The 16,287-nt window shown below is 39.4% G+C and overlaps 1 protein-coding gene across 3 annotated transcripts in view; it reads left to right on the top strand.

The window, feature by feature from the left end:
- zswim7 (zinc finger, SWIM-type containing 7) overlaps positions 1-16,287 on the top strand; it is a 75,458-nt gene that overhangs the window by 30,960 nt on the left and 28,211 nt on the right. For all 3 annotated transcript variants that reach the window (XR_014606128.1, XM_084113300.1, XM_084113301.1), the window contains exon 4: positions 2,550-2,652. Coding sequence is in view for 2 of the 3 variants with exons in the window: in XM_084113300.1 (XP_083969426.1) it covers positions 2,550-2,652 (103 nt within the window). In the remaining variant the exon portion in view is untranslated. The remainder of the gene's footprint in view (positions 1-2,549; positions 2,653-16,287) is intronic.

Raw genomic sequence — 16,287 nt, 5'->3', positions numbered from 1 at the left:
GCAGTTTAAGTTCAAGTTAGTCTCAAATTAGTTACCTTTAAAGAAAATAGAATAATACCTAATCACAATCATATACTTAACATCTTGTGCATTAAAACAAGTACTCACAATTTGAACACTTAAAGTGCACTTAATAGTACACACATTAACTGTATGCACTCTAATTCAACATTATTATACACAATATGAATCAGGAAACTTCTGTTACAATACAAATCGTCTCAACACAAGCAGGCATTTTTCCAACAAAAAAAAATTCTGTGTAAGAGATCCAGCGAATGCCTGCAAGTGTGAGTAAACTGCATCAGACAAAATAAGAGTTTACAGGGGTTCAGTGACAGTAAACTAAAACTACTACAAATTAAATTAAACCACTACATATAATTTTGAATTGAATGTATAAGTGACAGAGTGCAAGCAAGCTCTTCTTTATTTTGGCAAATATCGCGATAGTTGTGTAACCCGTCCTTTGGATGAGATGTTAAACCGAGGTCCTGACTCTCTGTGGTCATTAGAAATCCCAGGATGTCCTTCGAAAAAGAGTAGGGCTGTAACCCCGGCATTCTGGCCAAATTTGCCCATTGGCCCTTGTCCATCATGGCCTCCTAATCATCCCCATATACTGATTGGCTTCATCACCACCAGTAAGCTGGTGTTTGGTGGGAGTTCTGGCGCAATATGGCTTCCATCACATCATCCGGGTGGATGCTGCACATTGGTGGTGGTTGAGGAGATTCCCCCCTTCCATATGTGAAGCACTTTGAGGACCCAGAAAAGCGCTATATACAGTGAGGAAAATAAGTATTTGAACACCCTGCTATTTTGCAAGTTCTCCCACTTAGAAATCATGGAGGGGTCTGAAATTGTCATCGTAGGTGCATGTCCACTGTGAGAGACATAATCTAAAAAAAAAAAAATCCAGAAATCACAATATATGATTTTTTAACTATTTATTTGTATGATACAGCTGCAAATAAGTATTTGAACACCTGTCTATCAGCTAGAATTCTGACCCTCAAATACCTGTTAGTCTGCCTTTAAAATGTCCACCTCCACTCCATTTATTATCCTAAATTAGATGCACCTGTTTGAGGTCGTTAGCTGCATAAAGACACCTGTCCACCCCATACAATCAGTAAGAATCCAACTACTAACATGGCCAAGACCAAAGAGCTGTCCAAAGACACTAGAGACAAAATTGTACACCTCCACAAGGCTGGAAAGGGCTACGGGGAAATTGCCAAGCAGCTTGGTGAAAAAAGGTCCAGTGTTGGAGCAATCATTAGAAAATGGAAGAAGCTAAACATGACTGTCAATCTCCCTTGGACTGGGGCTCCATGCAAGATCTCACCTCGTGGGGTCTCGATCCTAAGAAAGGTGAGAAATCAGCCCAGAACTACACGGGAGGAGCTGGTCAATGACCTGAAAAGAGCTGGGACCACCGTTTCCAAGGTTACTGTTGGTAATACACTAAGACGTCATGGTTTGAAATCATGCATGGCACGGAACGTTCCCCTGCTTAAACCAGTACATGTCAAGGCCCGTCTTAAGTTTGCCAATGACCATTTGGATGATCCAGAGGAGTCATGGGAGAAAGTCATGTGATCAGATGAGACCAAAATATAACTTTTTGGTCATAATTCCACTAAACGTGTTTGGAGGAAGAAGAATGATGAGTACCATCCCAAGAACACCATCCCTACTGTGAAGCATGGGGGTGGTAGCATCATGCTTTTGGGGGTGTTTTCTGCACATGGGACAGGGCGACTGCACTGTATTAAGGAGAGGATGACCGGGGCCATGTATTGTGAGATTTTGGGGAACAACCTCCTTCCCTCAGTTAGAGCATTGAAGATGGGTCGAGGCTGGGTCTTCCAACATGACAATGACCCGAAGCACACAGCCAGGATAACCAAGGAGTGGCTCTGTAAGAAGCATATCAAGGTTCTGGCGTGGCCTAGCCAGTCTCCAGACCTAAACCCAATAGAGAATCTTTGGAGGGAGCTCAAACTCCATGTTTCTCAGCGACAGCCCAGAAACCTGACTGATCTAGAGAAGATCTGTGTGGAGGAGTGGGCCAAAATCCTTCCTGCAGTGTGTGCAAACCTGGTGAAAAACTACAGGAAACGTTTGACCTCTGTAATTGCAAACAAAGGCTACTGTACCAAATATTAACATTGATTTTCTCAGGTGTTCAAATACTTATTTGCAGCTGTATCATACAAATAAATAGTTAAAAAATCATACATTGTGATTTCTGGATTTTTTTTTGTTGGATTATGTCTCTCACATTGGACATGCACCTACGATGACAATTTCAGACCCCTCCATGATTTCTTAAGTGGGAGAACTTGCAAAATAGCAGGGTGTTCAAATACTTATTTTCCTCACTGTAAATGTAACAAATTATTACCGTGAATTGTAACAAATGTTCCATGAGTGTGTCGTTACACACCTAGAAGAAATTGCAACATTGTACCAATTTTAATCCCTGTTTTGGAACAAAAACAATCTACAGTATATTTTCTCTTGTTCTGTTTCTGTTTCAGATTGCGATTTGTGTTTGGCCCATGTGCTCTTCAGGCATTGGACCTGGTGGACCAACAGTCTGTCACATGTGTGTCATCTCCCAGCAGTCGAAAGGCTTTTCAGGTAGGAAGTTTGTTAAATACTACCCAAAAATGTCTGCAACAATATAAAATATCTCAAATTAAGTTTTTCCACACAGCTGCTGAATAAAAAAAATATTTTAACCATGTTTGGCTGAAGTTGTGATACAAATTTCGAAGAAGTAATGCATCAAAATTTTGGCAACTGAAAATATTTGGCTGAAATGTCAGAAATACAGAATTTTGGTTTTCGTCCAGAAAAGTTTTGGAGGGCCAAAATAATTTACTGAGACAGCGCTTTTCAGGTGACTCATTTTGAATGTCAGCATCTATTTCGTGCACACAACAGGTAAACATCAGCAGTGTGGACGCACTTCACCATGACCAAAAATGATGCTAGACAATTAAAATCTAAAACTGTTTTGTCTGAAATATTGAAAGATGGCTCACCAAAATAACTTTAATAACTGGTTTATCACCTGTGAACACAAAACCCTGCACAGAAGAGTTAAATTACCTAAGTTTTATTACAGAAACTTTATTTTTGGTTTTGCTTTGACTAAACACATTTTTTTTGGTGTTTCAGCCAAAAATAATTATTTGTGCCTTACTAGCTAAAATATCAGTCTGCCCTGATTTTAATGATCAAATTATTGCACAGAATATATCATGGGTCAAGAATATTTCTACTCTGAATATTTGTAAGATGTTGATATGATACCAGTATGACACACATGATCCTACGGCCTAAGGGGCATTTTCACATTCCACTGCTCTGCTTTTCCATTGTTTTCCATTCATGTAAATGTGCTAAATAGACGTCTTGGACTGTTGTGCTCACATAGCAAGCAAAACGTCTCGGTTACGTATGGTAACCCTCGTTCCTTGAGTGAGGGAACGGAGACGTCACGTCTGTAGGAGTTACCAATGAATTGGAATCACGCTAGGGAGACCAATTGCCTTCGAGTGAAACTAAAACGAGCCAATGGACTTTGGCATGCAGGATTTGCATTCCGCGCCCCGCCTGCCAGTGCGGGTATAAAGCGGAAGAGCGAGCATACACAAATGCTTTACTCTGAGGAGCAGAACAGTGTCCGGTCCTCCGCGAAGGTACCGCAACCATGTCGACGGGACGTGAAGTCTCCGTTCCCTCACTCAGGGAACGAGGGTTACCATACGTAACCGAGACGTTTCCTTTTGTTCGGTCACTACTACGTCACGTCGGTAGTAGTTACCAACGAATTGGGATCCCTAACAAAACGCCATGGTGCTGGCCTCTTCCAGTGCCCAGCTTAAGCTTCCCGCCGACAGTTTCTTGTTACTTCTCTTTTATCTTTTTTTTAATGGCAGAAGCTTAGCTATGAAGAGATCACACTGCTGTTCCGCAAGACCCGCTCAGTGGAAATTGGATAACGCTGGGAAAGCATGCCCAACCGTAGGAGGGAACGCTGCGGAGCCACAACCTGCCCGAAGGGAGGCACTAGGAAAACACATGTGCACTAGCCTGTGGGGTAGTGGACACATGGCAGTCTCTGAGCCAGCACCCAGGAGGAGGCAACACTCCTAGTAGAGTGTGCCCTCAACCTAGGTGGGCAAGGCACGTCCTGGGATTCATAAGCCTGGACGATAGCATCCACTAACCAGTGGGCTAACCTCTGCTTGGAGACAGCCTTCCCCTTCTGCTGGCCTCCGTAACAGACGAAGAGCTGGTCTGAGGTCCTAAAGCTTTGTGTTCTGTCCACGTAGCAGCGCAGAGCGCGAACGGGACAGAGAAAAGCCAGGGCTGGGTCTTCCTCCTCTGGGGGCAGTGCTCGCAGGCTCACTACCTGATCTCTAAATGGAGTGGTAGGAACCTTGGGCACATATCCGGGCCGGGGCCTCAGGATAACGTGAGAAAAGTCTGGCGCGAACTCTAGGCATGATTCGTCGACCGAAAATGCCTGCAGGTCCTAGAACAAAAGTGCAAAAGTGTGTTTGTTTAAGTGTAAGTCTGTGGTGCACTCAGACCACAGATCCAGCTGCATTGCTGTAGCAGACATTCACTGGTGGGTCGTTCTTAGGTGGTAGAAAATGTTTCCGGTTGGTCCAGTAGTCAATATCCTGTCAGTCAGCCTCTCTCTGGGGAAAGAATCTTCATTAATATGTCATTGTGACTGTCATACTCTATTAAGATCAGCTGTGCTTAATAATGTCCTGCCCTGGGGCTGCAGTCCAGCTGTCATAGTGTTCAGTGACCTTCACTTACAATCTTTATTGAGTCCTGACCTACAGTAGCGTAGGTGAAGAAATCAAGAAGTCAAGAAATAACGTAGACATGGATGTTTTTCTGACGCCATGAGGTAGTTTCCATGTTGATATAAATTTCAAACACTCTACTGTTACATACAGTTTCACTGACTGAAATACACTTTTACAACTGTTTGAGTGACCTGTGGAAGACTGGTGCATGTTGGAGAAAACATTTTACACTATACGCTATTTTTGCAGTTTTGTTTAGTTGTACTAGTACAGAGGACAGAAATAGCACAGCTTTAAATAACACCCCAGTGTACATTGGGCCATTAACTGATAACAAAAGAAAGAAGAAACATAACTCTTTAAATAAAATAATATTAAATGTGATTCTGGTCCTTTTTTTTTCTTTTTCTTGAACTATTATCGGGAGGATTCTTTTATTTTTCGAGTAAAAACTATTTTAATGTAAAAGTTGACATTAAAACATTCAAAAGTTTGGATGATATTTTTTGTTCCAGGTATTTTTCAGTGATATTAAAAATCTCGTTTACATGTGATACTTTGCCTCTGATTTTGACTGTCTGCTAAACCATGAACAAGTAAACAGGACATGGGCAGCTTATCCAATGGTCTAATGGTGAAAGTCCCTTCCGCTGCATAATGTAGCTCACACTGGCAGCAGCAGATCAGTCCAGGCTGTTGTGATAATGCTCCACTGACACTAATGACTCTACTGGCCTTTGGGCCTTTAGACATAATGGCCAGTGTTTGTCACACCAGCCTCACTTTACAAGCCTATGTTGATTTTTGTTATGCCTTAATAATGTTTCACTGAAGGACAACTATGGAAAGATAATGCAGGTAGTTTGAGAAGCAAGAGGATTTTGGTGTTTTTAAAAGGTTATTTTTTAATTGGTAAAAGCAAAGTTGTTAGTTGATATTCTGTGTGTTAGACAAGTATATGTTTTAGTGTTAAGAAATGCTCATGTAAATTACACAAGACTTTAAAATCCTCTGTTGCACAAAGACACCACATGGTCACGTCTGGGAAAGTAAAGTTTGAGTAAGACTGCTTGCTTGCGCTGTTGTACAATTTTTTGTGTGTGTGTGTTATGAAAAACACTCAAGAGGCTCAAATAGGGACACTCGTAAAACAAACATGAGCTCAAAATCGTACTTTTTAATATTTTAACTACTATTTAGTGCACGTTCTTATTCTTATTGTAATTTATCACCTATCCTAATCAGCAGACAGTCAGTTATCATGCGTTTGATCTGATTTTATTCATTAAAAAGGCATGAGAAGCATCCATGGGATGTCAGCATGAAATTAAAACTTGCCTTATTGTGAATGATTCATTGATGCATATTATTCCAAAGAAAAAAAAATTGTTTATAATCTTCAATCAAAATGTAATTGTTTACCTGCCCCACCTCTGAAACAACCCTCCTTTTTGGCTGTCTTCACACATTCCTTTTACTTGAACCCTTCCCCTCCCATCCACCTGACTTCAGTCTTGTAACAACCACTTTTCACAATACAATCTATTCCAGATTGATATAATCCTGTTGTAAATTTTTAACATGTTAAAATTCCTGTTTTGCTGAATCACGTCACATTGGCTTAAAATGAGGACATATTTTTTTATGTTAACTCATACTGAGATTGTTGCTAATATGTACCTGTAATGGGGACTCACATCATCACTTGAATATCTTCAGTAAAGTTCAAAAGAAGATTCAAATCACTGTGCTTGAGATTCTGATTGCTCTTGCGGTGAGTGGTGTGGCGACATTCCAGGGAAAAGATTTTTAGGAAAGGCCAAAAATAAACCGAGTGCATTTCTTTTAGCAATTCCTAGAAATCTATTGTTTTTCACTGTTCCCCCCTGCCTCTTTTATATACTCTGTGTGATCTTGACTAGGGATTTCAGACCTTTACTTGACTCATTTCACACAATCTTTTATTTCATGTTTTATGCATATCCATACAGAATGGTAGTATCTCCTGTCTAATTTCTTTTCCCTTCTCCTCTCTCCATGCCCCAGGCAGTTTGGAAGTGTGGGTGATATTCAGAGTAAATTCTTCGTTTAGCTCACCCAAAAATGAAAATTAGCCCATGATTTACTCACCCTCAAGTCATCCTAGGTGTATATGACATTCTTCTTTCAGACGAATACAATCAGAGTTATATTAAAAAATGTCCTGGCTCTTCCAAGCTTTATAATGGCAGCGAGTGGCCGTTTCTGTTTTGAAGTCCATAAACGTGCCTCATAAAAGTTAACTCCGAGGGTTAATAAAGGCCTTTTGAAGTGAAGCGATGAGTTTGTGTAAGAAAAATATTCAGATTTAACATGTTAAAAAAAAAAAAATCTTGCTTCCGGCCAAACGGCCATACGCAGTCTACTTGCGTCTAAAGCGTAACTTACGCAACTTGTGACAACGTCATGGCGTAGCGTAAATATCATCAGTACATCGCATTATTCACATAAGTTGCGCTTAGACTTAAGTCGAATCTGTATGTTTGTTTGCCCGGAAGCTAGTTATTTTGTTTTATAAAGTTTTAAATATGGATATTTTTCTTATAAAAACACATCACTTCGCTTCAGAAGGCCTTTATTAACCCACCAGAGCCATGTGGTGTTCGTTTAAGATGGATGGATGCACTTTTATGGACTTCAAAACAGAAACGGCCATTCACTGCCATTATAAAGCTTGGAAGAGCCAGGACATTTTTTAATATAACTCCAATTGTATTCGTCTGAAAGAAGAATGTCATATACACCTAGGATGAATTGAGGGTGAGTAAATCATGGGCTAATTTTCATTTTTAGGTGAACTATCCCTTTAACTGCCACTTTTGAAGCTGTATTTTAGCACATAAACCTCTGCATCTTATTCAGTGACCACCTGCAGTCCAGTTTAAACCAGTCACTATTTCCTGGTATAGTGCCGCCCAATGCATATTTAGATTAAATCATTGTTATTTCAACACACTCCTACTTTGTAAATTAGGATTATTAGATTGCTGCTTATTCACGAAACTTAACCCTATTTGCCTGGTGTTATTACCACCCACGGAAAGCAGATGGTATATTCAATTAAATTTAACCCTGTAAAGCCTGACATTTTTAAAATAAGTTAAAAAAATAGAAAAAAAATATTCCAGTGAATGTTCATCTTGAAATATTAGTTACAATATAAAAGTCATTCTTACATTTACCTTACACAAATCAATAAAGATTTCACAGCAAAAAGATACATGTACCATGACCTGCAAGTGGACATTTAGTGCAATTATACCATTTATTTGATAAAAATATAAACTTTTCTGCAGGTTTTTCAGCAAAGTTTTGTTCATGTTTATAATATAGTGGTCTTAGAAATTAGCATATTTAAAATGAAAAATTAGGCTTTATAGGGTTTAAAGAGATGTTTGTTTTTCATTTTCAATAATTAAATGAAGAGTGTTACATGTATGACCAGGCCTATAACCAGACGGTGGTATAGTAGAGAGCACTTTGTCAAGTCACCTTTATTTATATAGCGCTTTTTACAATACAGATTGTTTCAAAGCAGCTTTACATTGATAACAGGAAAATAATGCAACAAAGTTTGTTTCTAGAAGAAAATATTGTCATAGTCCAGCTTAAGTAAGTTCAGTGATGGCTTATTTTTGTTGTAAAAAAGTTATTAATTTAGTACATTTATATATATATTAGGGCTGGGAATCGATTAAAAAAAAATTAACTAATTAATTGCACAATTTGCTTTAATTAATTGCATTTCTTTTTCAATAATCAATCAACATTTTTCTCTTTTTTTTCTTTCTAATTATCAAAATAAAATATAGTCCTACAAAGCTATTATTACCAGAGCATGTGATCCGAGCAGGTCATTTTACCATTGTTGCCCAGCATGACTATACCAGCTCAGTAGGGCTATTGCAAACAGAAGTCTACTACAGAGAAAGTTCACGTTATTTGAGACTTTGCTTTTCCAGTGCGTGATCGGTACATGATTTGAGCGTTTGGGCCGTTAACGACAGAGCAGAACACGCAGCGCAAACACGGAGCGGAACATTGAGCAGAGAGTGCAGCGCCGACACACACAGACACACAAAACGGAGAGCGCGGCGCGCACACACGGAGCGGAAAAAACCCGCTTGTGAAACCTGATCGCAGAACACGGATGGGCGGCATATAATTCGGCTTATATTTCGGCCTTTTTTCTCTTTCGGTGCATTCGGTGCATCCAGCTTCAAACCAACTGGTATGGTAGGCTATTTGAATTCAGCTTTGCTAATTGTACACAGAATCTCTGTTTTGTCAAACGCGCCATCAGGCAACTTTTTAAAGCAACACTATGTAACTTTTCAACCTTCATAATATATTTCCAAGATCCTTGTGATGGTACATCGACTTACAATAGGTTGAATGACACGTCTGCCATAGCCTGACAGGGTCTGTATCGCTTTTACTGGCACTATGTAACTTCGGGGATCGGTAGTAACCAGAGCACAAAAAGAACTACAAAATTTGACTGCTTTACGGCATACGTCACTTCCCCCACCACTTAGACAAATTTGGACGTGAGAGGCCAATCAGCGTTTGTTTTCGGCTTTCGTGCGTATGTTTTTGTCATGTGGGTTGTTTACACCTGGCCACTTCATGAGTTTTCTCAGATCGGATAGCTATCCGATCGTGAAAAGTCCAGGTTTAAATGCTCTCCGAAATGCATTTGAGACTGATTTGAATCCGATCCCTCAAACCACTTCAGGAGGAGATCTGAGACGCATTCCAGACGAAACTGGACAAGTGTAAATGCATATGGTTGTTGAAACCACATATGTAAATTGTACTCCTCCCAAAAATGCTAAAAAAAAAAAAAAAAACGTGTGAGAGCGTGTTATAGGCTATATGTTATATCCAGATATGACGACGCGCTGGAACACGCATCACCGCAGATGAGCAACTGCATCAAGCCAACGTGCAAACTATCGCAAATCAAAGTGAAAGTAAGTCGCAGACGCTTAACACACAATCTTCATCATTAAAAGTAAAGAAACGAAATGATCTTACCAGGGCTGTTACTGCTCTCTCTTATTGCGGTCTTTGATTTTGAAATTTTAGCTGATGATCTATAAAATGCAGCTCATATCTGTTGCTTTCGGTGACGTGCACTCCATTAAATCTGCATATAGCGCGAGAATTGAAGATCGAATTAAAATCCTTTTCGCAAAAATACATTTATGTGACCAGGTGTAAATGGAATCGTTTTGATAAATCATATAGCTATGCCTCACGAATTAGTTTGCCAGCTGAACTCAGGTGTTGTGAGGTGTATTTATCACGTAGTCCTGAGGTCCTCAGACGACGCTGTTGACGCTGCGATTATCTGCGATTACTGGCTAGGCCACGCCAGAACCTTGATATGCTTCTTACAGAGCCACTCCTTGGTTATCCTGGCTGTGTGCTTCGGGTCATTGTCATGTTGGAAGACCCAGCCTCGACCCATCTTCAATGCTCTAACTGAGGGAAGGAGGTTGTTCCCCAAAATCTCGCAATACATGGCCCGGTCATCCTCTCCTTAATACCGTGCAGTCGCCCTGTCCCATGTGCAGAAAAACACCCCCAAAGCATGATGCTACCACCCCCATGCTTCACAGTAGGGATGGTGTTCTTGGGATGGTACTCATCATTCTTCTTCCTCCAAACACGTTTAGTGGAATTATGACCAAAAAGTTCTATTTTGGTCTCATCTGACCACATGACTTTCTCCCATGACTCCTCTGGATCATCCAAATGGTCATTGGCAAACTTAAGACGGGCCTTGACATGTGCTGGTTTAAGCAGGGGAACCTTCCGTGCCATGCATGATTTCAAACCATGACGTCTTAGTGTATTACCAACAGTAACCTTGGAAACGGTGGTCCCAGCTCTTTTCAGGTCATTGACCAGCTCCTCCCGTGTAGTTCTGGGCTGATTTCTCACCTTTCTTAGGATCATTGAGACCCCACGAGGTGAGATCTTGCATGGAGCCCCAGTCCGAGGGAGATTGACAGTCATGTTTAGCTTCTTCCATTTTCTAATGATTGCTCCAACAGTGGACCTTTTTTCACCAAGCTGCTTGGCAATTTCCCCGTAGCCCTTTCCAGCCTTGTGGAGGTGTACAATTTTGTCTCTAGTGTCTTTGGACAGCTCTTTGGTCTTGGCCATGTTAGTAGTTGGATTCTTACTGATTGTATAGGGTGGACAGGTGTCTTTATGCAGCTAACGACCTCAAACAGGTGCATTTAATTTAGGATAATAAATGGAGTGGAAGTGGACATTTTAAAGGCAGACTAACAGGTCATTGAGGGTCAGAATTCTAGCTGATAGACAGGTGTTCAAATACTTATTTGCAGCTGTGTCATACAAATAAATAGTTAAAAAATCATATATTGTGATTTCTGGAATTTTTTTTTTAGATTATGTCGCTCACAGTGGACATGCACCTACGATGACAATTTCAGACCCCTCCATGATTTCCAAGTGGGAGAACTTGCAAAATAGCAGGGTGTTCAAATACTTATTTTCCTCACTGTGTATATATATATATATATATATATATATATATATATATATATATATTAGGGCTGGGCGATAAAACGATAACGATAATTATCGCAATATAATTTTTCTCGATAAAACGATATCAAGAGTTCGATAAAGTTTATGCACCAAAAGCGGAACGAAACTCATTTGAACCGCGCGCCACACGGACCATTTATCCGCTCAGCTCAAAGTCCAAACGGCAGCGTGAGCTCACTAGAGCCAGAGAATTGCTGTCTCTCAATTCCAAGAACGCAAAGAACAGACTTGCATTCTCTTTGAGACCGGTCTTGCCAGCCGACCTTGAAAGAACGAACTTGGAAGGACGCGAGAACACAGAACGCATCTTTATGAGAACTGAGATGTGCTGCGATCTTGCTGCTTAACTGACCATCTCGGCAAATAGCGATTCACGACCAAAGCGCAATAAATACAACACAACATCACAAACAAATGTCACAACCTATTAAACATTTCTTTCATATTATTATAGATATTGTTTTCATATAAGTTGAGAATATGTTGAGATTCTTTTTAATATGCTAATAAAAATACTGCCGCTTTCTTAAGGTCTTTATCACTTTATTAAAGTGAAGCAAAAGAGACCGACAAATGTAAACTTTCACGAGCTGTCACGTATATCGAGCTAGCTGCGGGAATCTCTCAAGTGAGAATGAGAAGTTTGAAGCTTACAGCCTTCCGTACGTCGACTGCCCGCAGCGTCTTCTGGGATTTTTAACGGTTCGATTCTCTCAAGTCTGCATTTGATGCATCCTCGATGTCAAGAACACATCCGGGCACTTCATGCGTCCTCTGTACTTGCGTTCTTGAGTATTGGAATTGAACTTTCTACAAAAGTCTACAAATTCCCATCATTTACCATGGATTTACTGTAACGTTAGCCTAGTAATATTAACTGCACCATGAAATGTGGGATATACATATTGAATTGTATTATATTATTAATGTAGACAATGTATTAAAGGACTGATGGAATATAATCACAGTATTTAATAATGTATTTAGGCTACTGTTTTTCATACAAATACCATAGAAACCATAAAGTTACATTTTGCCAGGTTATCATGATCTAAATGCATGATACTGGATGACCAATGGTTAAGTTTAATAAAACTCACAACAGTCAGAATATTACATTTTACCAAATGAAAATTAGCACATGCAGAAACTAAGAAATGAATTGTCCAATAAAGATATTTATTTTGTTAAGGAAAAATGACAAATGTTTGAATGTTCTACCTCAGATTTGTGAAATGTTCACCAGTTTGGCAAGTGATTGTCCTGATATGTTCTGACAATAAAGAGTAGTTTAAAACCACAATTAACGCTCTGGTTTCTACAACTTTCACTTAGGAGCAAAAATCTGCCTTTAAACTTGAAAGAAATAAAGATTTGACTTTTATCGTGATAATTATCGATATCGACTGATATAAAAAAAATGATTGTGATTTTTTTCTTTTTTTTTCTTTTTTCTTTTTGGGGCCATATCGCCCAGCCCTACTTGTGTTACTCCATACTGAACTTGTGATCGATATGACATCTCTTCATTTACTGCTACAAACATAATGGTCAGATAAGTATGATTTAAACCATGCTAATGCAATTCCACCAATGCCAACATATTTCAAAATATTTCAAAAATCGAGTCTATTCAAAAGAATGTTGTGGTCGATGGTATCAAATATAGCACCAAGATCCAGTAACACTAATAGAGTGATACAACCAGGATTGGATAAGAGCAAATCATCTCTAATGAGAGCAGACTGGAATGATCAGACTGGAATCCTGACTGGAAATCCTTGCAGATATCATTTCTTTCTAAAAAGGAACATAGTTGTGAAGATACTGCCTTTTCTAGTATTTTTGACAAAAAGGGTAGATTTGAGATCAGCCTGTAATTGACTAATTCTCTAGGATCAAGTTGCGTTTTTCTTTTAATAATAGGTTTAATAATAGCCAGCTTAAACGTTTTTGGTACATATCCTAGTGACAAAGATGAATTAATGATATTAAGAAGAGGATCTGTGAACTCTGGAAGCCTCTCTTTCAGTAGCTTAGTTGGTATAGTTTCTAACATACATGTTGTTGATTTAGATGATTTAACGAGTTCAGACAATTCTTCCTCTTCTATTGCAATGGAATTTTTCCTCAGGGACACTACAATGCACCGTCTGATGCGATACTTATAATTTTTCCTTAATATTATCAATCTTGCAGGTAAAGAAGTTCATAAAGTCTTTACTGCTATGCTGTTTGTAACCTTCAGAAGTAGAAGCTTTATTTCTTGTTAATTTAGCCACTGTATCAAATAAATACCAAGGGTTGTGTTTGTTTTCTTCTAAGAGAGACGAAAACAGTTTTTATGGCCTTTCTGTACGCAATCATGCTATCTTTCCACGAAATGCGTTTAGTCTAGTTTTGTTTTCTTCCAGCTGCGCTCAATCTTTCTTGCTGCGCTCTTGAGGGCCCGAGTGTGCTCGTTGTACCAAGGCATTGGACTATTTTCTTTAATCTTCTTTAAGCGCAAAGGAGCAACTGTGTCTAAAGTGCTGGAAAGAGAGAGTCAATAGTTTCTGTTGCAATATCAAGTTCTTCTAAGCTATCTGGGATGCTGAGGAGATGAAACTGATCAGGAATATTATTAATAAAGAAATCTTTAGTGGCAGAAGTGATATGATGACTCATTTAAATGTAATGTCTGGTTTTAGCCAGTTTTCTGTCAAACACAGCACATCTAGGTTATGATCTGTAATCTTGTGAAGAAAGGGATCGAACATTCAGTAACCCGAGCTTTATCATTTGTTCATCTGTATTATATTTAATTTTTATTTGTTGAACATCAATTAAATTTTTACCCTTAAATGGGTTTGAGAGTTTTTTGTATTTCTTTGTTCGGGGAACAGACACAGTCTCTGTGTGATGATATCTAGGTGAAAGCGTCTCTATGTGATGAGATTTATCTGACTTGTGTGATGTGAGACAGCTAGCAGACGGTCGGTTTAGCCAGTGTGTCTGCTTCCTTACCTGGGCCCCAGAATCAGATATTCAAGTTTCAACTATAAGACTATGTGCCATATTACTAGAAAGAAGATCACCATCCCCGGAAGGGATGAGTACCATCTCTTTTTAACAGGTCAGGTCTTCCCCAAAAACTTTTCCAATTGTCTATGAACACTAAATTATTCTGTGGATACCACTTAGACAGCCAGCCATTGAGTGAGGACAGTCTACTAAATATCTCATCACTCCGGCGAACGGGAAGGGGGCCAGAGCAAATTACAGTGTCTGACATTGTACTTGCGAGTTCACACTTTAATGTTAATTTTAGTGATCTCTGACTGGTGAAGTCGAACATCATTAGTGCCGACGTGAATAATAATCTTAGAGAATTTACGATTCGCATTAGCCAGCACATTTAAATTTGCTTTGATGTCAGGCGCTCTATGTGGCTATGGTGGATGGTGTCTCTATTTTCACGTTCCGTGTAATAGAATCGCCAATAACTAGGGCACTTTCAACAGGATTCTCAGTGGGTGCATCACTGAGTTGGGAGAACCTGTTTGATGTTCTAATCGGAACGGAAGAGCTGTGTTTTGTCCCACGACTATGCCTTCTCACAGACACCCAGTTGCCCTGCTGCAAGGGCTCTATAGCTGGAACTGAACAATGTACGGAGTAAAATACTTTATTTTATCCCTCTATTGAGACTCTTTCATTATTTTAATGGATCCTTGCTGAATGAAAGTATCAGTTTCTTTAAAAAAAGACCCCAAACATTTGATTGGTGGTGTAAATATAATAATTGGCTTAATTATAATAAACAGAATAATAATCAAAACTACATTTAATTTGATGGGGCTAGTAAGGGACTTCGATAAAGGGAAGGCCCAGGCCCAAAAAAGGTTGAGAACCACTGTTATACAGGGTCAAGAAAATTAAAATGCACACACCATTAGGGAGCTGATTGTTGTCTCTATATATGTAGGTAGAATATGGCAAGTTGCATTTGCTGACAACCAACAATGGCACTTCACAGTGTATTATATAATGCTGAAAACACTGTTGGCTGCAGAAGCATTACATTTGCTTTATGCTGATGTTGTCATATTTTTTGTCTAATTTAATGAATCCCGAAAGGCAATGTTTATAATCTGACCTGGCTGAATTTCCAGCATCACCAGGCCTAAAACAAATGAGACCAGACTTTTTTGTGTTTGGCTATCTGTCGGTTGATGGTCTGTCAGAATCTTCCTCTCAAAGCCAAGACCAAGTGTATTGTGAAAAATACAGGAGTAATGTTCAGTGTGCATTATGAAGGTACTTAGCATATGAAATTAAGCGGTGTGCTGTATCATCCTGTGAGTATTACATTTTGTCAGCGTCAGTTCTGCTCTCTCCCACTGCGACGGCTCTGGCCTTTGCACTGCTTTCACTCCTGTGGCTCCATGTTTCTAATTATCCTCCCTGTGACTCACCGCAATGAGGTGTCAGTCTTTGACAAAGCGAGGCCTTTTTTCTTCACAGGGCAGAGGAGCAGCTTCACTGCAGGGGATTTATCAGTGTTTGCCTGATAATGGAGTACGTGGTCTGATAATAAAGTGTGTGGTGTGATGAGTTTTCCGCTACACTAAGATTTATTCATCAAGATAATACCTTCATAAGTTATATTCAGTACTGAGACACTTCAGCTAACACACATGGATAGCAATAAAGGAGCTTATAGAATGTTAAGTTATGATTATATTATGAGAGGACCAGTTTGTAGAAATGCACCTGACTTTAAGATTTCCGTTTCATTTTATTGCTTTCTATGAAAAAATATATTTAA

The sequence above is a fragment of the Abramis brama genome, assembly GCF_963993115.1.
Source record: "Abramis brama genome assembly, chromosome: 5".
Taxonomy (NCBI): Eukaryota; Metazoa; Chordata; class Actinopteri; order Cypriniformes; family Leuciscidae; genus Abramis; species Abramis brama.
This window is presented reverse-complemented; position numbering and strand designations above follow the sequence as displayed.